We start from the raw sequence: 25,670 nt of genomic DNA, 5'->3' as shown, positions 1-25,670 counted from the left end.
AGAAAATTAGCCATCTGCCAAGATATATTTTGATTTGGATTCGTGCATTGAGCAGGAGCTTAGTCCCAATGGTCTTATAGGCCCCTTCCAACTCTATGATTCTATGGCTTCTGCCCTTTTTGGACCTCCAGAGGGGAAAATGGTGCTGGCTTTTCTGAGATACAAATAAGGCAGATTATAGAGACTCTTCTCCACATATTTTGGTGCACACTTTTATCTGCTCTGAGGTATTTTCCCCCACCATCATTATTAAGATAAATAAAACCCAAGACTAGCTGTATGTTTGTGCTACTGATTATGAATATTAATAATGATTAATGTCTCGTATATGAAAATGAAAGTCAGCCACTGGAGTTTTAGTGTTATTAACATCCAGGTGGACATTACCTGAGAACTGTTACGCTATTCTGGGAAGGATGCAGTCTGTGGCTCCAAAACCATGTTGATGTTATGCTGATGTGTACTGTATTAGGTAAATTAGTGGTTCTGCGTGCCTAGCCTTGTGGATTTTTGGACTCCCTGGATGTACTGTCCACTCTGGGTAGACTGGGTAGTGTTGGGAAGCACCAGGGCCAGACAGGTTCTCTAGTCATCACATTTCTCTCTCTTGGGCTTACCCATTTTAGGATCAGTAGGGTAGTATGGTTGAGCAGTTACGAGAGGGTTCTCTGAACCCAGCAAACTGTCACAGCTGTATCTTGTACCGTACTCAGCTGTTCTTGTAACCAACGTTTAGAGTTACCTTCCTTTCTCACTTTTAAATTTATCTGATGGTGGCATTAAGCAAGACCTATAAGCAAGAACTATGTGACAGCTCTTGACAGTGTTGTAAGCAACACAGATATTAATAAATTCTGGAAATATTTCTGTGGTTCTAAATAGCCCCAGAAAAGACGTCAGCAACCATTTTGTGGCATGGAAAGAGAAAATGGTGCAACAATGCATTGCACAAAGGAAGCCCAGAGAGAGAAGTGGCAGAGTCGGAGAGTTAGGAATTGTGAATTTCTACTCCTGGCTCACTGTTCTGTCTCCTCTTTGGTGGACAGGCCTGGGCAAAGTGCAGCCTGAGGGCCACATACGGCCCGCGAGCTGCTCCTGTCTTGCCCGCTGGTCATCGCTCCAGTCCGGTGTTCAAGCCCAAGACAGACTGGATTTCTCTCACTGAACAAGTTGAACATCAAAACCATTTTTAACTTTTTGTCTAAAGTTGATCAGTTGCTTATCTTTTATTTTTAAGTAAAGTTGGTTTGGCCCCCGAACACAGTTCAGATTTTTCATATGGCTCCCTATAGAAATTAATTGCACGCCCCTGCCTTAGGAGGACATTAGTCCATGGTCTTTCACCTGTCTCTCCCTAGCATATTGTAAGCATAGCATAGCATCCTGCATATCGACTTCAAAGTGTTGATGCTTACGTACAAAGCCCTAAATGGCTTAGGGCCTCAATACTTGGCAGATCGCCTACTTCCACCAAGTTCTACCCATGTCAATCGCGCGAGTCAGGAGGTGAGGCTGAGGAGCCTAACGCCGAGGGAGGCCCGGAAAGAAAAGACAAGAAATCGGGCCTTCTCGGCGGTGGCTCCTCGCCTCTGGAATAACCTTCCCCCTGACATTCGCACGGCTCCCTCACTGGGTATTTTAAAAAATCAATTAAAAACACTGATGTTTCGGCAGGCCTTCCCTTCAGCCATTCCCTGATCTTTCCTCTTTCTCCTCTCCCTTCATCTTTGTCCCTTTTCGTCTAAGTTTTCCCCATATTTAAAATTGTCTTAATTTTATTGTAATTGCACTTGTTGTAAGCCGCCTAGAGTGGCCTTAAGTGGCTAGATAGGCGGGATATAAAATAAATAAATAAATATCCTATTTTAGATGTCATTCCTATAATAATTCCAAATATTGTTATTGCTTATCACAAACATACATACACATGGGGGACAGAGGAGCTGTAGGTATATTAGGAAATTATGAAATTGCAGAGGAGGGGCTTCTGGCAAAGTGGCCTGCAAAGGGGAAGACACGTCCTCCGTTATTTCCCCAGTGGCATCAGTGTCATGACATTTTATTTCAAAATGGACCTGACATTAAAATTTATTTTAGAGTTACTTTGCATTTTAATTAAGCCATCTCGTTTGGCCCTGAGAATATTGTCACTCATCTTGGACTACTGAAACATTTCCTTAGTCCACAGATGCTAAACACTCACTCACTCACTCACTCACTCACTCACTCACTCACTCACTCACTCACAGAATCACAGCTCAAGAATATAGGAAAAATGCTCCTGAAGATTAGAATGTTTACAAATAACAGAATATTTATTACCAATAACTTTAAAAAAGATTACATCTGCTAGATCACTGATAAATATCATTTACACTGGGGAGAAAAAAACTACATAAGCTTTTTTTTCTTTCATTTTCTTTCTTTTGTGTTTTTTTGCGTTTTTGTTTTTGTTTTTACATAGAAGTAGCCATATCAAACTAAGAAAGGAACACAGCTTGAAATACTGACAATATTTCTCTGGTTAACACCCCTGACTTACACAAGTGGAATCCTGATTATGAGTTACTTAATAAATATATTTTTGAAAGGTTTAAAAGTTAGTTTGTATTGTTCTGGAAGCAAAACAGACAAGTTACAGGCAAATTTCAGCTATCAGGAAGAACAAATTATAAACCTCTGCAGTGCATTTTTAAGCTTGGGAAAACTTAATAGAAAAGTTCATTACCTTTAATTATTGATCCATCTGAAGATACATACAAAAATTTCCTGTAGTAACAAACCTCTTTATATTAATATATTTTTTTCTTATAAATGTTGGCCACAATCCAGTACTGTTGGATGCTGGTGCACAGATGGAGTTCTGCACAGCTTTTGCAGAACTTCATGGGTGCGTGAAAACCACTGCATACACACTCAAGTCACTGGATTGGGGCATTCACCAAGCTCTGCTCCACCACAAATTTTATTGGAATGAAAGGTGGCTGCACAAGAAAAATTCATGACAGACTACACTCATTGTCATATCTGAATGGAATTTTATCAACATGCTAAACTATGATGACCTAGTCAAGGAATGTAACCTTGATCTTCAGTACAGAAGACTGCAGATTTCAATCGTGCTAGCAAATAGCTAAGAGTCATTGAAATCTTAAAATAAAGAAGCCAAATGGAAGGGCATAGAGAAACCCAGACACACTGTATATATGGTGTTTTTTTAATGGAACAAGGCCTTTTGGAGAAGTGTTCACTGGAATATTATTACATTTTGCTTATGCCCAATTATCAAACAAGATAATATAAACACAGGTAATATTGTAATTTAGTTTATGAAACCAACCTAAAGAGAATTACAGTAGACAAATACCTGTCAAAAGAAATCTATATTCAGACAAAAAAAAATCAGCAGAATTGTTCTTCATTTAAAGTCTCCCAGGCACAGCCCTTCCTGATGAAAATGAGTCCAGAATTATACCATCCAATTGGTAGATTTTCAGATCTTCACCACATTCAGAATTGTATTCCTTGCTATAGGAATGTCTCTCCCGCATTACTATAGGAACGATTACAGCAAAATGGAATCAACATCAATTTAATGTTCGTTAAATGCTAAAGAAAGGTAAATCGGTACATTCAAATGAAATCTTGCTAAGCATCATCAATGTATCAGATATGCAGTTGATTTACAGTAACTTAAAAGCAAATACATTTTCATTTAATCATGAATCAAAAATGAAACCTTATATGGGAAAAATAATACGTAGATATAAGCAAGATCATCCTAACAGCAGCTTAGTCAGCCCCCTTCTCTACACAGAGGGGATCTTCAAAGGCATTTCCTCTTTACTTCCCTCCCCCAGCCCTCAGTTGGCTCTCCTGCTGTGGCAGGGATATAGAATCATAGAAGGGTAGAGCTTGAAGGGAGCCCAAGATCACTGAGTCTAGGCCCCTTCCAGGGGAGGAAATCTACACCTTAAGAGCAGTGGTATTTCAACCTTGGGTTACCCAGATATTCTTGGACTGCAGTTCCCAGAAGCCTGCACCACCAGTTGTGCTGGTTTGAGTCTCTAGGAGTTGAAGTCCAAGAACACCTGGGTTACTCAAGGTTGGGGACCACTGCCTTAGAGCACTCCTGACTTAACAGTCACAAAATAGCACACTCCTATCTCCTCTTTGTGGGAATGGCCTATGCTCTTGGACCTGAGGAGGAGTGAGTCATTACATAACAACATGAAGGGTATCTTAGGCTATCTCCCATATCATGTTACTGCACCAGTATGCACCTTAAACAGCTGCAGCAAACATGAGGGCCAAGGCAAGGAGGAAAGAGAGGGGAGATATGGAATGCCTATGGAGATTCCATCCTGTCTGTGTCCAGAGGCTGTCACGGATGAATCAAAGCCAACAGAAATCAGTCAGTGTGCACTCCTGTAAAACTATACAATCAATATGAAACCAATTTACTGAGAACCACGACCTTCTGGCCATTTAAACATTCCGAAATAATATATATATTTGCAATGTTAATGTCATCAGTAGCATTTCATAGCAGAGGAGAAAAGAAATTAATATCTACATCATTATGTTAACTTTAAAAAAGTCTATAAAACACTAAATATATAATAAAAAATATGCATATAAGGACATATGTAAACTGCTTTGGTAACATCATATTACAGATGTTTTCAGTGCATTGCGGAGTTTCCAAGGAAACTTCAGACAAAGCTATATTTGCTTTGAGGAAGTACAATATAATGCCATTCCTAGAGAAGCATAAAACATTTTTTTCCAGTAGTAAGATGTACTTGAACAACAATATTACTTAGTACTGGGTGTCTTCAAAACAACTAGCTAAATGTTGCTTAGTTATATCATAAACAGGAAGTCCTTCAGATTTTTTTTTTGTCATAAACTTGATCTGGCTGTGAGGGAAATCATTATTGTGCTGATGGCTGACAATGTACAGGCATTTGAAGTTGAAGCACTTGACCCTCTCGCATATCCTAGGAGAAGGAAAAAAGAAATTATGATTTATAATATAATTCAGCTTCATATGTCAAAGCAAACATGTTTGTTTCAAATTGATGATGATTCTGTATTCAAGAGTATGAAAAAACCTGCTGCGCTTACCCATCCAAATAAGGTGGTTTATGTTAAGGCAACAGTGGTAAATACTAGGTTTTGGGGGGTGTTCCAATTCAACATCCATAGAACAGCTTTTTAATCAACAAAAGTGCTCTGTTACCTTTTATTACATTATACAAATATGCAAGTAAAATCATGCAGATTCAGTGGCTGAAATCCAGAAGTAACTTGCAGCTAAATTAGGCCCACTGAATCAATGGAAATTATGGAGGAATTGATTCAAATCCCCACCTATTCAATGGGCATACTCTAGTTGTAACTTCCTACTGGATTTCAGTCTTTACACTGACAAACTGAGAGAAGAAGATGGCGTCCGTAGCGGACGGCTAGCGCTTACCTCCGCCGCGCCGGTTCGCCTCTTGTGTTCTTCTGCTATCTTTCTTTCTTTTCTCTCCCCTCTCCCTTTTTTCTCTCCCCTTTCCCCCTCCCCTCTTCTCTGGACCCTCTCCCCACCCTCCAATTACTGGCTGCCGGATCGAGTGCGGGGCCGCGGGGCTGGAGCCGGAGCTTACACGCGGAGCCGGGGAGGTTCGATCTGGGCTTCCCGGCTTGAGCGGAGCTCGGACGCTCGGGTGCCTCGCTGACTCCAGGGAGTGGTATCTCGGGCGCTTTCGCCTTCCTGCTGATTGGGGAGCTGTCTTTAAGATCGCGCTGTTGGGGAGCTGACTTTAAGAGTCGCCCTGCCAGAGAACGGGCTCGCCGGTCAGGCTCTGAAAGAGCCCTTCCTGGAAGAGAAGGACCGACTTCTGGTGGCTGGGTGCCCTCCCTTCTTGAAAATCTTCGCTCCGACCGCATGGTCGAGGTCGGAGCCCGGAGCCTGGAACCTGGCTTATTAGATCTCCTGGGGCCAGCGGCGGGGACCGCGCTGTTTGTGAGATCAGTGGACCTCCGGCCGCTGTGCGTAGAGGTGGATTTTCTGTGGTGAGGTGGTGGAAGGAAGATCTTTATCGTCCTAAGACAGAGCCAACCTGCTGGACGGCCGCCATGCTGGGTTCCCTGCGGGTAGCTCCTCTCCCAGCTTCGGACTGCTCATCCTGCCCTTCCTGCAAAAACATCTTGCTACTGTTTCAAGGAAGGGTAAGGGGGAAACCAGTGACTAATCACTCTTTTGCCTGGTTCTTGTTGCCCCCGACGCTGCCTGCTCTCATTATTTTGTTCCAACTCGTGAGTAACACTCTCACTTCGGCATTTTCTTCGGACTTAACACCACTCCAAACAGCCTTTGAAAAATTACTACCATTACTAAATACATCAAGACCAGTAAAACTCAAAGGACAAGGCTGTGAGGTGGTAGAGGATGGACTTGATCTAGATGGGGGGGGGAACACTTTTACTATTTATGTTTATTATGTTTTTAATATATTATTTAATTTAAATTAATTTACTTTGTATTATGTTTATAATTTTGTATTATAACGTATTATGTTTATTTGTTAAGTTCTATATTTTTTAGTGTTTGTTTCTTATTTTTTCTTCCCTCCTTCCTTTTTTCTGCTGTCTGGCATGGAGTGGGAGGCCTGTTTGCCCAGTGAGGGGCCTTTTAACATCCCGGTGGTCATGGGTAGAGGGCGATATGGCGTAGGCACAGTCCCTGCTCGTGTTAGTAGAACAGTGAACAGATGTCTGAAGGCTGTTCACTGTTCTGAGGCTGTGACCAACCCTCAATATCGAGGTAACCAGTGCAGCCAGCCTTCCACTCTAACCCTGGTGCTGTTGAATGCCAGGTCTGTATCCAATAAGCCCCAGTTGATTCAAGATCTTATCCTGGAGAAGGATGCAGACCTGGCATGCATAACCGAGACGTGGCTCAATGGGGAGGGTGGTCCCCCCCTGGCCCTCATCTGCCCGCCCGGTTATGATGTCCAGCACCAGGGTAGACTGGAAGGACGGGGAGGGGGAGTAGCCATTGTTTATAAATCCAACTTGGAGGTTACCAGGCGCTCCTCGGTGGTGAGGCCGGGTCTAGAGGCGCTCCACGTGTCGATAGGGGCCAGGGATGGAATTGGGATTTTGCTGGGCTACCGAGCCCCCTGCGGCCCAGCCACTTCCCTTCCGGAGCTGGCCGACTTTGTCTCCGCGGCACTGTTGGGTTCCCCGAGGCTTCTGGCCTTGGGTGATTTCAACGTGCATGCGGAGGCAGAGGTTACCGGGCCAGCTTTTGAGTTCCTGGAAACCATGGCTTCCTTGAACATGTCCCAGCATGTCAACGGCCCCACCCACGTGGGTGGTCATACTCTGGACCTGGTCTTTTCCTCCAATTGGGGCGAGAGTGGTCTGATGGTGACGGACTTGGTGTCAGTCCCCTTGTCATGGTCAGATCACCACCTGATTAAATGTAACCTCACAGTGGCCCTCCCCCTCCGCAGGGAGCAGGGGCCTATTTTTATGGCCCGCCCTCGAAGACTACTGGATCCGATTGGTTTCCAGGATGCCATGAGAGGGATTACGGCTGACCTGGCTAGCGCTCCTGTCGACGTCCTGGTGGACAGCTGGTCCACCGCTGCCACCAGGGCAGTAGACACGATCGCGCCCAAACGCCCTCTCCGGCGCAGAACTCGTCCGGCGCCCTGGTTCAATCAGGAGCTCCGGGCGATGAAGCGAATAAGGAGAAGGCTAGAGCGTAGATGGAGGAAGAATCCGACGGATAACAACTGGATAGCTGTTAAGGTCGCAACTAACCTTTACCTGAATAAGGTGAAGGCTGCATGTAGATCATACTTCGCTAACTGGATAAGCGAAGCGTCCAGCCAGCAGGCGGAGCTCTTCCGTATAGTGCGCGACCTATCCGGAGTTGGTCCGGGAGATGGGCCTCCCCCTAGTTTTTCACTGGACCAATTTGCAGCATTTTTTAAATCTAAAGTGGAGGCCATCCGCCGGGAGCTCTCTCCTTTTTTGAATGCAGTGAATCGAGCTGAGATGTCCAGCGCTCCGTCTTGCCCGGTTATTTTTGACTCTTTTCAGCCGGTAACGCCTGACTCTGTGGCCAGGCTGCTTGATCGCTGTCGGGCCACCACCTCCTCCTTGGACCCTTGCCCGGCCTGGCTAATCAAAGCAGCCAGGCCGAAAACAACTGAATGGGCCACAGCAATAATAAATGGGTCTTTCCTTGAGGACAGGTTTCCGCCTGCCCTCAAGGAGATACTCATTAGGCCCATACGAAAGAAACCTATTTTGGCGGTGGACGAAATTGGCAATTATAGGCCCGTCGCCAATATTTCTTTCATGAGCAAAGTGGTGGAGAGGGTGGTGGCAGACCAGCTTCAGGCTCTCCTGGATGAAACAGATGCCCTGGATCCATTCCAGTCGGGCTTCAGGCCGCGTCATGGTACAGAGACGGCATTGGTCGCCCTGTATGATGACCTGCTGAGGGAGGCCGACAGGGGCAAAACGTCTCTGTTGGTCCTCCTCGATATTTCGGCGGCCTTTGATACCGTCGACCACGGTATCCTCCTGGGGAGGCTCTCCGAGTTGGGAATCGGTGGCCTGGCATTAGCCTGGCTCCGTTCCTTCTTGGAGGACCGACCCCAGAGAGTTCAGCTTGGGGAGAGTGTCTCGGCCCCGTGGAACTCCAACTGTGGGGTCCCGCAGGGGTCGATTATCTCCCCAATGCTATTTAACATCTACATGAGGCCGCTGGGCGGGGTCATCAGAGGGTGTGGAGCGTCATGTCACCAGTATGCTGATGACACCCAGCTCTACATCTCCTTTTTACCAACTGCAGGTGATGCCGTCCTGTCCCTTCAGCGCTGCCTGGGGACCGTACTGGAATGGATGCAGGTGAATGGCCTGAGGCTGAACCCGGACAAGACGGAAGTCCTGAGGCTGGGGGCCCCCGTGGTTGGTGGCTTGGTCGGCTCTCTTTCATTTGGGGGGGCGACCCTGGCTCCGGCGAGTGGGGTCCGCAGCTTGGGCATACACCTGGACCCGTCGCTTACCATGGAAACACAGGTGGCGTCGGTGGTCCGCTCCGCCTTCTTCCACCTTTGGCGGATTGCCAGGCTGCGGCCCTATCTCGACACGGGGGCGCTCACCACCTTAGTGCATGCGCTCGTAATCTCAAGATTAGATCACTGCAACGCGCTCTACTTGGGGCTACCTTTGAGGTTAATACGGAAACTTCAGATGGTGCAGAGTGCAGCAGCCAGACTCCTCACTGGAGGGAGAAAATACCATCACATCTCTCCTATCCTGGCTAGACTGCATTGGCTGCCCATTCATTTCCGTATCGACTTCAAAGTTTTAATGCTCACATATAAGGCCCTAAACGGTTTGGGACCTCGATATTTGGCGGAACGCCTTCACCCACCAAGTTCTACCCAGACCACCCGTGCGAGCCAGGAGGTGAGGCTGAGGAGCCTAATGCCGAGGGAGGCCCGGAGGGAGAAGACGCGAAACCGGGCCTTCTCGGCGGTGGCTCCTCGCCTTTGGAACAGTCTTCCTCCTGAGATTCGCGCAGCCCCTACCCTGGGTACATTTAAAACTCAACTAAAAACATGGTTCTATGTTAAGGCCTTCCCTCCTGCCAGCATCTAATCTAATTTAATTCATTTGATTTTCCTTATCTATCTATTACTTATGATTTATGTTATGTTTTGTTAATTGATATTTTTGATTTATGTTATTATAATTGTATATATGTTGCTGTTAGCCGCTCAGAGTGATATAGACTTATCAGATGGGCGGGATATAAGTCAAATAAATAAATAAATATAAATAATAATAAATAAGAAGGAGCTGACTTGGCTAGGTAAGTAGCTGCCTTCACCATTGTTATTTGATTGGCACACACCACGACTGGTTGAATCCCTTCAGCATCTCAATGTGTAGTCAAAGGTGAGGATGGATCACCTGTTTTTCTGAGGCTAAGTCTGGCTCATCCAGGAGGTATCTAGGATTAATATCTGCATTGATTTCTATTGCTGCAGACTACATTCATTCATTCATTCATTCATTCATTCATTCATTCATTTATTTATTTATTGGACTTATATACCGCCCCATAGCGCTACAAGCACTCTCCGGGCGGTTTACAATTTTTTAATTATACAGGCTACACATTGCCCCCCCCCCCAGCAAGCTGGGTACTCATTTTACCGACCTCGGAAGGATGGAAGGCTGAGTCAACCTTGAGCCGGCTACCTGGGGTTTGAACCCCAGGTCGTGAGCACAGTTTTAGCTGTAGTACAGCGTTTTAACCACTGCGCCACGAGGCTCATTTGCTATTAAGTTAAATGGGGTCATAGTTCATCAGACCAAATCGGGCAGGTTCTTGATGAGAGAGAAGCACACAAAAGAGAGAAGCACACAAAAATTCCCCATATCGCCCCCTTCTGTTTCCTTCCACTTTCAGGAGAAAGTTTTCTAGGTGTCTTTTTTTAAAGTGATGCAAGTAATTGAAAAAAACATTTCCCCCACTTCTTTTCCCTTCCTACTGTGTTTCCCCGAAAATAAGCCCTAGTATGATTTTTCAGGATGCTCGTAATATAAGCCCTACCCCCAAAATAAGCCCCAGTTAAGTGAAACCCCGCCCTCCACCATTGTGCAGCAACCAGATGACAACATGACTGTTTTTTAATAAATGTAGATGGTTGTATATGAAAAAAATAAAGCTTCCCCTAAAAATAAGCCCTAATGCGTTTTTGGAGCAAAAATTAATACCCTGTTTTATTTTTAGTGAAACATGGTGAAAGCACCCAGCAAGGGAGCCAGACAAATTTCTGAAGGCAGACTGTTCCAGAGGCGAGGGGCCACTGCTGAGAAGGCTCAGTTTCTTGTTCTTTCTCTCCAGGCCTCCCTTGGCGTTAGGCCCCTCAGCTGCCCTTCCTGGCTAGAACGAGTGATTCGGATAGATTTAGGTGGGAGGAGGCACTCTGCCGGATATTGAGGCCCTAAACAGTTTAGGCTTTTATATGTCATCATTAACACTTTGAAATCAATGCGGAAACAAACGGGCAGTCAATACAAGGCAGCCAGAGTGGGGGAAATATGCTGATATTTTCTAGTCCCACTGAGAAGTCTGGCTACTGCGTTCTGCACCATTTGACGCTTCCACATCAATCTCAAAGGTAGCCCCACATAGAGCACATTACAGTAGTCTAATCTTGAGATTACAAATGCATGGAGCAGAGTTGTGAGCACCTCAACATCAAGATAGGTACACAGCTGAGCAATCCACCACAGATGGAAATAGGCAGTTTATATTTCACTTTCTTGGAGATACTCAAATCGTTTCATAAAGATAAATTGACTGTTCACAAGGGGGGGGATCTCTGCTTGTGTGTTTACCAATGCTTGCATGCATGGGAGATTCTGCACGACTGCATTGGTGGAACCTTATGCCATGCTGGTGCCCAACAGAATCCCAGCCAATAGTTTTGCCAGTACAAACGTCTTTTTGGTCAGGGCCACTTAGCATTTTATAGGGGAAATTGGACAGATTTCATCTCTCCAGTCTGAGAATTCAGTTTGAAGGTGCACATGTAGAAGAAAAACTTTTCTCCCTCTCTGTGCTTTACATATGGGACCACGGACACACCTACACATACATACAAAGGTTCTTACTGGACATCTTTGGGATTCGGATCTGCTCACTGCTGTTGCCATCTCCTCCATCACTAAATGGCTTTATTTCTATGATATAATCTTCATCAAAGGGTAGTGAAAGCTCCACAGATGTTTTGTTAGTTTCTATAATAGAGGTACTACTTTGCCTGTTCCATCTGTAGAAAACCTGAAACACATGTTTAACCAGGGGAGAAAGAGAAAGAAAAGAAAAGAAAAAGAAGATTATCGTGACTACAGAAGTGGCTTTCTAGGGCAATAAACAACTCTTAAAACCATTAAAAAGAAAACATCCTGAAAATTAAAACCCATTGTATCACCTTAATGACTACCACATTAATCATGACTGCATTATTTATTTTATTTTTTAAAATCTCTTCTTAGTGTTCCTTAACGGCATACTGAAAGGATTTCCCATATTTTCAGTAGGTAAGGCTACGCAAAAACACAGTAGCTTTGTGAAGTCAGGATTAGTTTTTCACTTAATCACCTGCTCAAAACACTCGGCAGAATTTCACCAAATACTTCATCCTGGAGGTTAGGAGTATCTGATTTCCATCCTTCCCTTGCCAGTTCTGAACTGAGTTTTGAAACTAGTCCATTATACAATCCTGGGGCAAGTAAGGCAAATGTTTAGCAGGTGCAAAGAGCCAGGCATCATTGCAGGATCATGTTGTAGCATTGCAGCAGTGTCATGACTGCTGCTGAAATTCCCTGATGGTGTGCAGCTGATCCATGCAAAGCTACATCACATGTGGGGGGTTGGGGGAAAGGTGCAGAGGCACCAAAACAAAGGCAAGACCAGTAACATTAAGCATAATGGCTCTTTTTAAAAGGAGAAAGGAAGGATAAAAATATTTTAAATCAATCAATCTGTAAAAGTCGCTAAAATATGAAACTATGCATGGTACAGAGAAAGTAGATAGGGAGAAGTCTTCCTCCCTCTCTCATAATACTAGAAACTTGGTCTATTGGCTGAACCTTAATGGTAGAGTATTCAGGACAAACAAAAGGACTTGCTTTTTCCCCAGAGTTAAAGGATGGGATTCACTCCCACAAAATACAGTTACTGTCTTCAACCTGACTGACTTAAGAAGTGAAATAAACAAATTGATAAAGGGGCTGATTTATTTTGTCTTAGGATCTAGCTGTTATATTTTGCCTAAATTATCCTTGCATCTCAGAAAACTGGTTGGCATTAATTCCAATAAATATGTGTATGAAGTTTTAAGGTGATTGGAACCATACTGGAAAAAAGTCTATGTTTATTAAATGATCTCCCAAATCCTTTAGATAGTTACTGATGAATCATGTCAATGGCTTAAATCTAATTGCTCTTCCCAAACTGAGCAGATCTGTACAATCAATAATGTTGTTGTTGTTGTTATGTGTTGTCAAGTCACCTCTGTCTTATGGCGACCCCATGAAGGAGCAATCTCCAATATGTCCTGTCTTCAGTTGCCCTGCTCAGCTCATGTAAACTCAAGACTGTGGGTTTTTTAGGGAGTTGGTCCATCTTGTATTTGGTCTTCCTCTTTTCCTGCTGCTTTCCACTTTCCTAGCATTATTGTTGTTCCCAGATAATCTTGTCTTCTCATGATGTGTCTAAAGTAGGACAGCCTCAGTTTTGTTATTTTTTGCCTCCAGAGATAGTTCAGGCTTGATTTGCTCTAAAAACCACTTGCTCATATTTCTGGCAGTCCAAGGTATTGTAAAGCTCTCCTCTAGCACCACATTTCAGATGAATCAATTCTTTTCCTATCAGCTTTCTTAAATATCCAACTTTCACACCCATACATGGCAATCAGAAATACAAGAGCATGAGTGATCTTCATCTTGGTCTCTAGTGATATATCCTTGCATTGATTATCTTTTTTACTTCTTCCATAGTTGCTCTTTGTGGGCATACGCGCCATAACGTACATGCTTGTGGTCATGTACTCATGTTGTATTAATGTTGTACAAGAGAAACCACTTGAAGCTACTGCCATTGATGGCAAACATATTGATGTGTATAATTATAAAGAAAATGTTTACATATTCTTTTATTTATTTTTTATAAATTAAAAACAGAGGGAATGTGGGTATACGTGCCATAACGTACATGCTTGTGGTCACGTACTCATGTTGTATTAATGTTGTATTACTTTATGTACCACGTTGATGTCACGTTGATGTCCTTGTGTGGTGTGATGCTGGGCAGATTATACTCGACGCCCTATTGGCTCATGGCATTCAGTTATGTAACCTGACAGTTAATGTTATGTAACCTGTAATACAATAAAAAGAGGTGCCAGGCATCGCTGAATAAGACAAGACAGGACAGTGATCTGAGATCAGACAGTGAGCCCTTGTAACAGAGATCCTGTACTTCAGCCGATGATCCTGAGCATGCTTTGAACCAGACAATTTGACTGCAGTCTCCCTTATTTCAGAGGTCTCTCCCTCCGGAACCTTTCAGGGATCTCTCCCATCACCACAGGCTGTCAGAGCTGGATTCCGACAGCTCTTCTGAGTCTCAGTCATCTTCTGATTTTTTGGTTGCAGTCTCCATTTTGATTCCTTCCTAAAGTTGTGTAGTTCTTTTGAAGTCATGATTTTTGTTTTCTAACGTTTAACTGAACTTCTGTTTTGGCACTTCTTTCATATTCACGAAGTCATTTTAAGTCATTGCTGCTTTCTGCCAGTAGGATGGTATCATCTGCATATTTTAAATCATGGAAGTTTCTTCCACCATTTTTCACTCCTCTTTCATCTGAATCTAGTCTGTCTTTCATTACGATATGTTCTGTTTACAGACTGAACATTTTATGCCCTCTTGTCTGACACCTTGACGTATAGAAAACCATTCTTTCTCTCCATATTCTGTCCTAACGTAGCTTCTTGTCCACAATACAAGTTGCACATCAGGACAATCAAGTGCTGAGGCACACCCGTTTCTTTCAGAACAGCCCATAATTTCTTATAATCTACACAGTCAAAGGCTTTGTTGTAGCCTTTGCTATGCTATAAAGCATAGAAGGAGATGTACAGTACATAAATGTTGTCTAACCATTTAGCAAGATTCCATGAGTCTGCTCTGTTTGGGACTAGCAGTTAGATTTAGGCCACTGGCTTTAACAGTAGATTAGAAAGCCAAGTGAACTGTTCAACTCAGTTTCAGATCCCACTCAATTTACATTTTCATGCTTAATTAACCTGGTGATTAGTCAGTTCAGTACTGTGGCAGCTCTGTGTGTCTTACAACAATGACAGATGACTGAATTATTTGCTGCCCATTACCTACTTTGTATCCTTTCACCTCAGATTCATTATTCTGCGCTTTCACTTGATCCCAGTTCAGTATAATCTTGGAGTCAGATGAATTCCATATAATATTTCCAGGAGGTTGACTCGGTGCTAAGTTCAAAAGATAGGAAACTGATGTTACTAATTAGCAAGCTTTTCCTTTTTGAAATGCTAATGTTTCCTCTGAACTATATCATGTCTGAGGAAATTGGAACTCTTATATTTGGTAAGTAAATGAACAGTTGGACAAATATGGATAGTCAGAGTCAGATATGACTTGATGAAGTGCAAATACATGCAAAAGGCAAATGAATGGTAATTCGGTACATTGGTGACTTGGAAAAGGATGCTCTGCACCAAAGCAAAATATTTGTTTCCTCAGGAGCTGGAGTTTCCATTTTCTACACCTTGATTAATAAAGTAAGGGGTTTATAGCTACCATTTTTATAGAGACACTGGGAAATAGTAGCATATGTCACATATACTCACGTGGCTTTTTGGTGGTCACATTGACTATAGCACTTGAAGGCCCCATCCCTGCCGTGTTGTAGGGCTTGACTGCCATGTGATACAAAGTATTGCCCTTCAGGTTGGTGATTTTTGCAAACGTCTGATTGGTCATGGTTTTCATTTTTCCAGCCTGTTCTTCCTTATCTCCATGTTTCCAATATCTAACCTGCACAAATTAAATTTATTCATCTAGTCTTATTTAAATAGAATTGCTTTATTTCTTTCTTTTGTTCAATTTTATTGTTAGCTGGGAGATAGGTAAGATATAAACCAAATGCATACCAAACTGAAGAGACCACTTGAGAGAGAGAGCCTCGTCTATAAGAATTATGACTGGAAGTCTGCTTCTTTTGACCCCATATGTAAATAGCACATTTTGAACATGGTTCACCATTTGTGTAAAAGGGGTATTCACTGCCCACTTACACAAGTGGAAAACCCCATCAGCATGAAGGTGATCACTAGCTTCTGTGCCACTGCCAGACAGCATCTGTGGAAGCTCTGTGCTCCAGAGACCCCAACAGGATTTTGTCCCTTTTGGACAAGTCTTTTAGGACCAAACGGGTGTCTGCATTTTTACAAAACAGTTACCTCTGTTTTCTACCATCCAGAATTCCACTTCATTGTTTTTCATTGTTTGTACTATTTTATTTTATTTTCTGTCTAAATAACAAACAGACCACTCCTCGGGTGAAGCCTGCTTTGGTCCAATAAGGTACCAGGGCTTCTGTTATTTCACATTTCCTGATGCTGGCAGTATTTTGACCTCCATACTCTTGTGACACCTTGCAGACCATGATGTAACTGGTCTCAGCAACACTGGTTAAAATTAGGGCTGATCTGAGGTGTTACGAGTCTTTCTGAATCACAAGCACAAGGTTTCTACTAGACGTAAAGTAAGGCACAAACCTTTCAATATGCCTTGATATGTCTTTTACTATTTAAAAAACCCAAAACTTAAGGTGACTTCTGTCTTGGAAGATATAATCTTTCAACGAGTTTTGCTTTAGCAAAACCATCCACAGATCTTCCCACTCTCTCCATGTCTGGAGGTCACAGCCATTCAGAATAGTCCTTCCATGAATGAAACCAGAGATTAGCACATCTGAACACTGTGGGAGTCTTTATGAAGGGCAGGTTTATAACCCTTAACATTCTACTTAACTGCTTTGATTGCAGAATACTGTGGCCTGTGTAAGCCAACAGGAAAGGACAATTCCTTAATTAAAAAAACCTTTTTTTTTTTGAGTGAGATACTGTGCATATGTGTGTGAGAGAGAGACAGAGAAAACTCACATTTTAAATGCAAGATACAGCATGTAGCTTTGCCCGTGGCTGTGTATTTTGTATTCTATTTTCTGTCTGGGACAAACAGCTGATTTTTAAAAAAATGTGTTTTACAGACATGCATTGATGCAGTAAGAATTACAACCACACATTCAAGCTCATTGGCAGCAAATGGATTAGTGTTTTCAGTTTCTCAGTTTTACCAGAGATTTCATGACCATAACACTATTTCAGAAGAAATGTAGTAATAAACAGTATAAGCAATAAGGGTGCTGAATGGAGCAGATAGTTCCAAGCTGATGATACTGCCTGTGTTCCTACCTCATAGCCCTGTATCCTTCCTTTGCTCTGAGTTTCTGGCAGCAAGGACCAAAATACGTCTACCTCTGAAGCAGAAAGGCTTTTTGCAAAGATGCTGGATGGAGCTGTGGTGGGTTCTAAGAAAAGACAACAGTGGTAAGCTGTAGATTTGACTTGAGAGGCCACACCTCTTCCTTGTGGAACTAAATGGAAAATTTAGCTTTGGGTTTCAAAGATACGGGGGGGGGGGGGACTCTTAGGAAAATCACTCTCTCCTCACATCTTTAGATAGAAATAGATGCAACTGCTGAGCAGCCCTACATCTTTTCCCTTCGGTGAGGGCAAGACGTGACATAGTATTACATTGCTGATAATTTCCACACAGGTGTGTTACAAACAATGAAGCAGAGGTGGTAATGATATGCTATTGTTAGGCATCCTTCAGTCTCGAAAGACTATGGTAGCGTGCTCTGTATGGAGGGCTTGGAACAGTGCCTAGTGTGGCTGAGAAGGCCAATTCGAGAGTGACAGTCCCTTCCACACTGAAGACAAATCCAGTCTGTCCCCTGTCCGGCTCCCTGGTTTTGCTGCTTTTGTGACTTCCTCTTTGCCTCGGCCTGCTGGACAATGGTCTCTTCAAATTGGGAGAGGCCATGATGCAACGCCTGCCTCCAGGCTGAACGCTCAGATGTCAGGTTTTCCCATCTGTTGAGGTCTATTCCTAAGGCCTTCAGATCTCGCTTGCAGATGTCCTTGTATCGCAGTTGTGGTCTCCCTCTGGGGCGCTTTCCCTGCACTAATTCTCCATAGAGGAGATCCTTTGGAATCCGACCATCAGCCATTCTCACGACGTGCCCGAGCCAACGTAGACGTCGCTGTTTCAGTAATGTGTTCATGCTGAAAATTCCAGCTCGTTCTAGGACTGCTCTGTTTGGAACTTTGTCCTGCCAGGTGATGCCAAAAATCCGTCGGAGGCAACGCATATGGAAGGTGTTCAGCTTCCTCTCCTGCCGTGCACAAAGAGTCCATGACTCACTGCAGTACAGGAGTGTGCTTAGAACACAGGCTCTATAAACCTGGATCTTCGTATGTGTCGTCAGCTTCTTATTGAGCCATACTCTCTTTGTGAGTCTAGAGAACATGGTGGCTGCTTTGCCAATGCGTTTATCCAGCTCGACATCTAGAGAGAGGGTGTCAGAGATGGTTGAGCCGAGGTACACAAAGTCATGAACAACCTCCAATTCTTGTGTGGAGATGGTAATAGAGGGAGGTGAGTCCACGCCCTGGCCCATGACGTGTTTTCTTCAGGCTGATTGTTAGTCCAAAGTCTTGGCAGGCCTTGCTGAAACGATTCATGAGTTGTTGGAGGTCTTCAGCAGAGTGGGCAACAATGGCTGCATCATCTGCGAAGAGGAAGTCCCGCATGCATTTCAGTTGGACTTTGGTCTTCGCTCTAACAGCTGGGCTTTATTGCTTAAATCTGCATCTCCCATACTCTGTAACTAAGCTATGGCCATCCCTTTATTGCTGTTGATTTTACAATATTTCACAGCTAAATTTAATGCATTACCATGACATAGCAAAATGTGGAGAATTCTTTGCAGCTAGATGTAATATAATGCTTTCAGGAAATAGGGAGGCAGGGTTATAAAGTATCAGAAGACAATAGTTTTAACATAGAAAATGTGTTATCCCAGCCTTCCCCAATCTGATGCCCTTTATCCATGTTGGAATACAGTTCCCAGCATCCCACAGCCAGCATGATGGAGGCTGGGTTCCAAAACATATGGAGGGCCCAAGGCTGGAAAAAAGCTATATTTCAATTCTCGCACAACCTCTTGAACAGATTTAAACGCACTATACAAACACACTGCTGGGCATATTGCCAAACTTAATAGAGCTCACACAGTGCCATTAAGCATCAAAATCAGAAATTAAAATTTCAATTTGTGAAAATGTTTTGACTCAAAAGGTCTTCTTCAGCAGCTTAACATAATGTGTTCTTTAAATGAATGCTCTTGCTATTCTGTGTACACACTAAATCAAAGAGACTATCATCATGATTGTTATGCATTTAAAAGAGATTGAATTCTTCTTAAGACTGGGTGCATGCCATTTATTACAAATCAGTCATAGATGTCAGTGGAATGTGCTGATTATAATATAGATACAAGTTTGTTTTAGAAACAGCCAGCCTAGCACAAATGTGGGATCGCTAGGCTGTTTTCAGGCCAGGCTGTTACCTTCATCTGCTGAATAAACCACTGTGACGGGGCTGAATGTGCCTTCTCCTTTGTTGTTGTAAACACCCACTTTGACCTCGTATGGTGAAAATGGTGGTAGACTCTCATTCCGAAACACATACTTGGAAGCATCAGGAGAAGCCACTACGGTCTGCATCCAACTAATTGTACCAAGTGGACGGAAGGCAACCACATAACCAAACCCACCTCCATTTTGTAGCTCTTCAGGTACTGTCTATAACAAGAAAAGAAACAAGGAAACAGCCTGATGTGTTCTGTAGAACAAACTGACAAAAACGTAAATTGGTATCTGAGCAATTAGTGGAGCCATAGTCCACCTTACTCTGGCAAAGGTACTTTCAACTGAAAGTACATCATATTACAGTACTACTCTTTCCCTCTCAATCTCTTATAACGTTAGAGCATTGCTTTCTGCTTTTGTTACACCAATGCCCTTTCCTGAAGAGGTAAGTTGTGTGTGTTCCTTTTTTTTAGCTCTGAGTCATATACAGGAATGAGAGTTCTACAAGAAACATCCTGGTATCTCCGTTTCAAACATCTTTCACAACTTAGGGAAAGGGAATGGGGATGCAGTGTGGCCCACAGGCATTAAAAGGATTTTCTAAAACACTCCTTCACAGAGTTCAGAAAAGATTTCTGATTTTTAGAAGACAGCATCACTAGAAGACCCAGTGCTTGATTTTCCTAACTGATAAGAACGTAACTGGTAAGTTCACTATTCTAAAAGGCACTGCCCATGTGAACAGGGGGGTGGGGTGGAAACCCTTGTTCATATGTTTTTGTACTGCTCGCTTCACTTGATCAAGGTTAATAGTCCCAATTTTATTAAAGCTGGAAGGGAGGTCAGATCTGGATAAAGTTCACTATATGCTGACAGCCGAGATGACTGACATTGTAGAAAGAGTCACAGGCTTCCTTGATACTATTGTTAGGAGACTAACCATTGTCCCTTTAAGGATGTCTAACACTTTTCTGCCCTCTTGATGCCTATATATGTAGTTACCTAACAAATCACCGTGACTATGTCCAGTTTTCACTTATGCCAATAAAGGTTTTATCCATCCATCCATCCATCCATCCATCCATCCATCCATCCATCCATCCATCCATCCATCCATCCATCCATCCATCCATCCATCCATCCATCCATCCATCCATCCATCCATCCCTGACCATTATAATTATTGTACCATGGTATGCAACCAACACTCTGGGAACCCATTAAATGCATTCTTAGGGTTGAAAAAGACATTATAGATAGTTCATGATTAGAGCTGAAAGGCTCTTATTGTTTGAGAGACATAATCCAGAATTCAAAGGAATCTTATTCTCCCAAAAAACAAACACAAAATAATTTATAAAACTATGTGTGGGAAGAAGAGCTACCGCTATTCTGGATGCTCTTTGGATTTTTTAAGGAGGCCAGGATTCTACTATTCTAATCATAGGAAGTCTATAGTGTCTGTTTCTACTCCAGGTTGTTTGGGGGAATCTACAGACTGGTCTAGAGTGCTCACAACCCTCTTCTTTGTCACATTGTGCTCGTGAGATGGCCTTCACTCATTTCCCATGGAAAGGGGGATTTTCAAGGGAGAATACCAGAGTTCTTCACTCCCAAACTGTGATTTGGACCATAGGTCTGAGAAGCTCATTTTGGTCTAGTCTCCATTGGTACAACCTCTTAAACAGAGATTTGCTTACAAAGTACTGAGAAAAAAAATAATTTCTTCATTGCACCTTGTTCTTACTTCTCCCCTATACTGATATGGCTTCAATAAGAATTTGCTTTCCTGGGATGACTGCGTAGGAACTGGTTCCTGGAGCACATGATTAAGCACAAGTGATTCAGAACCAGTGATCAAAACGAGAGAAAAAAGTTAAAGGAACATATATATCTTTGTTTTTCTACCAGCAGGATCGACTAGGAAAATAGCCCTTTCTTCCACCTCCCCAAATCCCATTTATTGGCAGGAGTGGGGGACTTCTTCAATCATCATAATTTTTGCATCAACGCCTTATTCGTCTTTGGAGTGGTGGTGAAGCCATGTGTTTACAGTTCTTAAACCACTGCCCAAGGTGGTTACAAAGACTCTTCCTAGCTCTCGCATGACCCTCTTCTGCTCCCTGGTGTGCTGTTTCTACTGTCCTAGACATAGCAAGTGGTTAGTACTGAAGCAAAGGACATGACCTACTTGAGTATGCGGTGAACTCCAGCATGAGCCCAGGTTGAAGTGTGATGCAGACTAGCAGGCAAATGCTGTCTGGTGCCAGAAGCGGTCACATCACATTCAGGTCACCCGTGCACATCCTGCAATTATCTCGTCTCAGTAAGGAAGCCAAGAGAATGAAAAGTTTCATTCCAGGGGATGTCCTTATTCAGAATGCCGTTCAGGGCATTTTAAATTCTAATGAAGTCAATTGGATTAGCATAAGCTCAAATGCTTTTATTGTTATTTTTAAATGGAAAGGGGAATTTTGTTATGTGTTTGAGCAAGAAGGGTGAATTGCCATGTACCTGTCATGCCTCTTTTAAGTAGCTTTGTTCCTTTTGAAAACTGCAATATGCTTTTTAAAAGTAACTTTTCTATCTTATGCTTTCAAATTATGATCTTTGTTATAACACATTTTTCACTGAATACTTTTCATTTCCTAGCAGGTTTTTGTTGAAGGTACTGAGTGAAACAAAATGATTCTAGGAAAGTGGAATTCAGCTTTACTGAGCAGTGAGAGAAATACTGGAAAATGTTTACTTCCTAGCAAGCCTCACAAAGACTTATAACTAGAGATCATAGAATCATAGAAAAGTGAAGTTGGAAGGGGCCTACAAGGCCATCAAGTCTGAGACTATTAAAACTGGCTTTAAAAAAAAAAATCCAGCAGACATACTAGATGAGGTCTTCATTTTACAATGTTAAATTTTAATTTAAATTGATTGGAAGTGTCCTTTTAAACCCCTTTCAGGCTCCCTGAGGCTCCCTTTCAACAGGTAGGAGCCTATGGATGATGGTGGGGAGAGATTTAATAGCCAAAAATTACCACCGAAAGATTCTGACAAAGCGGATGTTTGGTTCTTGCTTTAACTTCTTCAAAGTAATCTTTTGATCATTCACAGTTGAATTGCCCCACCTTGCCTAGAGATAAGAATTTTAGACTATACAGGAACAGAGCTTGGAAGTACTGTAGCACATTTGCTGTCTGGTACAATATTTTCAAGTGGATATGTTGCAGCATCTGGCTTTAAGAGCTATCAGTTCATCCCTCCCCGGGTTCACACATCACTTACCTCCCAGGTTATAACTAATTCAGACTTAGTGCCACCACCTCCACTGACATTGGCTGGGGTGACCTCAGGAACTGCAGAAGGAGAACAAATAATACATTGATTATTGCACTGTTATTAGTATGTTTATGTACTTAAAATTGGTGCACAGAAGTTATCTTAATAACTTTGAATTTTTTATATACATTAGTGAATATATTCTGTTCTTGGGGTTACATGCTGTCAAGCCTCCTCTGACTTCTGGCAGCCCTATGAATGAGAAATCACCCAAATGTCCTTGTCCTCAACAGCCCTGTTCGGCTCTTGCAAATTCAAGCCTGTGGGTTCCTTTGAGTCAATCCGTTCGCACTCAGTCTTCCTCTTTTTCCATTGCCTTTAACCTTTCCCAGCGTTATTGCCTTTTCCAGAGAATAGACCCTAACACACATAATTTCAGAGTTTCAGAACAACTTGAAAATGTGTGAATAACAAAACTTGCTATTCCTAGCCATTTCTTTTCATATTTGACTATCTCAAGAATGTTGTTTTTAAACTTTTATTAAGCTTGTGGTTACACAGTGGAGAAAATGCAGATTGATCTGCTGTGATCCACAATTTACAAATCAGGTTTAAGAGTCAGCAGGGGCAGAGGCAAAACAACTGTGATTACACACACTTCCAACAGCAGAAGCTGTCTTTGGCAAGATGAAAACAAGGTACTACTTGGCAATCTCTACTTCATTGTTTTAGAAGATCTTTTTTTCCTAAATGCCCTAGAAATTCTCTGTTCCAGCATTCACTTCAAACTTTTTTTAAAGAAACAAAATAAAGAACATTCAGTTAGGGTGAACTGACACCCTTCTGAGCAGCCATTAACATCAGATCAGGCAGTCACACTGGGCAGAAAGCAGACAGCAGCAAGGAAATTTGAACATCCAGCTGAACAACAGCAACAAAAAATCCCTCTCCAAAGAAATGATTATACAACTGGCTTCCACACATTGAGGTTTAACAAGTGTAGTCTCTGCCTTTTAATCTGAATTCATCTGTGTCCAATCCAATGCAAATTGCAGGGTAAATGGCCAATGCAGGCAGTCGCCTCAATCGGTTTGGCCCTTTACTGCATTATTTCCATTATTTGCTGTGGCTGATGTAATTTTAACTTAGTTTTCCTGCTCCCACTATCTTAAAGTAAATCAATCTCTTTGTTTTGGAAATGCAATTAAAAAATAATTGGGAAAGTCCCATAGTCTTGCTTGTAATGCAAAATAGGAATATTAATAAAACTCTGCAAGCAGATTTTTTATGATGCTTTGACAGTACATAATACACAATGTATGTATTAAGTACAGTAGACTACATAATGCACAATATTGAAAACAAGATTACTAACACCATATTTAAAAGCCACATTACCTGTTGCAAATTGCTTTGAATTTTTTCCGCTTATAAGAGGTTCCTTTTAATTATAGTCATGAAACTGCTGACTATAAATCTTCAGATTATAGCTTTAGGTGATACAAACCAACAATAACTCTGAATTTGGGTAATTTTACCATACATGAGCTGAGTCATTGGGAGAATCAATGGCTGTAGAAGGTACCAAAATGATGTTTTTGCTCCTGCTTTATCCTGATCAAATTGCTTTTCTAGAGCATAGTTGGCTCATGGGCAATGCAACGTAGGGTACCTTACCTCCTAATGTACCCTCCCCCATTATAAACCATTTATGTTGTATATCCACATAGGTTGAATGTCCACAAGCATGCAAGATCTGTACACTTTCCTCCTTTAAATGTGTTTTGAGATAGGGCACAGTATCAACACAACAAGCACATCAAGGCAATAATAATTTGTAAAAATATTTACCCTTGCCTGAAAAGAAACTACTAGCCATACCTCCAGTCTTCATACTTCAGTACAAGGAGGAACGGATACACCCTTAGTAAAGCCGTAAAAAATAAAGTGCACTCAATTTATTAAATCTGGTTTTCCCTTCTACATGCAGACTGTCTCTATTAAGTAACAGATGCTGTCAGCAGCACAAGAGACTGACTGAAATGCCGAATGGCGTGTTTCCTTTGTGACTTCTACTTACGAGCCTCTTCAGTTCTCCGCTTCTCTGATGGTTTGCTTGGCTCTCCAATCCCAATCAGGCTGGCTGCAACTACCCGGAATTCATACTCAACCCAGGGGTTTAAACCCACCACCGTTGCTGTAAATGTGTTCCCATCAATGACGTCAGGCACTGGGGGAGGAAAGTGCAGGTAATTCAACAATTAATAATAAATTGTACAGCAGAAAATAATCTGAGGGGGCCCATACACACTTCATAGCTGAACCATTAGCTGACTCCTCTCTTTTTTTGCCCTCCCCTTCCTTGCTAATATTGGGTGCCAAAGATGAGAAATGCATACAAGGAAATACAAGCTAATCAATTCCTTATTAGAATTTCTGAAGTTATATTTACTAATACCCAGTGCCACTATTGTGTATATTTTGGATTGCTATCCATTCAATAAAAACCCTCAGAAATAGCAGGCTGTGCATATGAATCACTGAGATCAATCTGCTAGGTTTGAAGGACCTTTATAGATGTACATTTTAAGCATGTCTGCAGATTCATACATTTGGGACCTAAATCCTCACTTGTCTCATTCTTCTGCATCAGAATGGGAAACTGTACATTTTTTCCTCTTTGCTTATGAGATGCTTTCTTCTATTAATGATGAAAATTGCTGCATTTTCCAGAATGTTTTTTGTGTAACCCTGCAAAGTGAGAACTATAGCAACTTGTGGCATGGCTGTTTTAACATCAGAAGCACTGGATGGGTTGTTTGTGTTTCTTCTTCTATGCTTGCTCTTTGTATCTCAAAGGGAAAATATACTAGTTATGCACAGAAAAACTGCAGAAATTGCAGAGGTTGCTTTTAAAAAGAAGCATTTTGTGTCTCATTCTCTCACACTTAGGTGAAAATTTCAAGAAGTCTAGCAATTTTGCAAGAATGACTGATTTTGCAAGTATTTGTCACATTCCTATCATCTGAAATTACACC

At 42.4% G+C, this 25,670-nt stretch overlaps 1 protein-coding gene across 6 annotated transcripts in view; it reads right to left on the bottom strand.

Moving 5' to 3' along the window:
• Nucleotides 1-2,294: 2,294 nt before the first annotated feature.
• Nucleotides 2,295-25,670, bottom strand: part of LOC110077687 (contactin-4) — a 546,252-nt gene continuing 522,876 nt past the window's right edge. For all 6 annotated transcript variants that reach the window (XM_078385216.1, XM_072989453.2, XM_078385218.1 and 3 more), the window contains 8 exons: nucleotides 24,713-24,862; nucleotides 22,639-22,709; nucleotides 19,335-19,569; nucleotides 17,113-17,228; nucleotides 15,484-15,670; nucleotides 14,993-15,105; nucleotides 11,707-11,875; nucleotides 2,295-5,003 (listed from right to left, as the gene is read on the bottom strand). In XM_078385216.1, coding sequence (XP_078241342.1) covers nucleotides 4,906-5,003; nucleotides 11,707-11,875; nucleotides 14,993-15,105; nucleotides 15,484-15,670; nucleotides 17,113-17,228; nucleotides 19,335-19,569; nucleotides 22,639-22,709; nucleotides 24,713-24,862 — 1,139 coding nt within the window. In that variant the 3' untranslated portion in view covers nucleotides 2,295-4,905. The remainder of the gene's footprint in view (nucleotides 5,004-11,706; nucleotides 11,876-14,992; nucleotides 15,106-15,483; nucleotides 15,671-17,112; nucleotides 17,229-19,334; nucleotides 19,570-22,638; nucleotides 22,710-24,712; nucleotides 24,863-25,670) is intronic.

This window comes from Pogona vitticeps, chromosome 2 (assembly GCF_051106095.1).
Source record: "Pogona vitticeps strain Pit_001003342236 chromosome 2, PviZW2.1, whole genome shotgun sequence".
Classification (NCBI taxonomy): Eukaryota; Metazoa; Chordata; class Lepidosauria; order Squamata; family Agamidae; genus Pogona; species Pogona vitticeps.
Note: the sequence above shows the minus strand (reverse complement) of the source record. Positions and strands in the feature narration are given on the sequence as shown.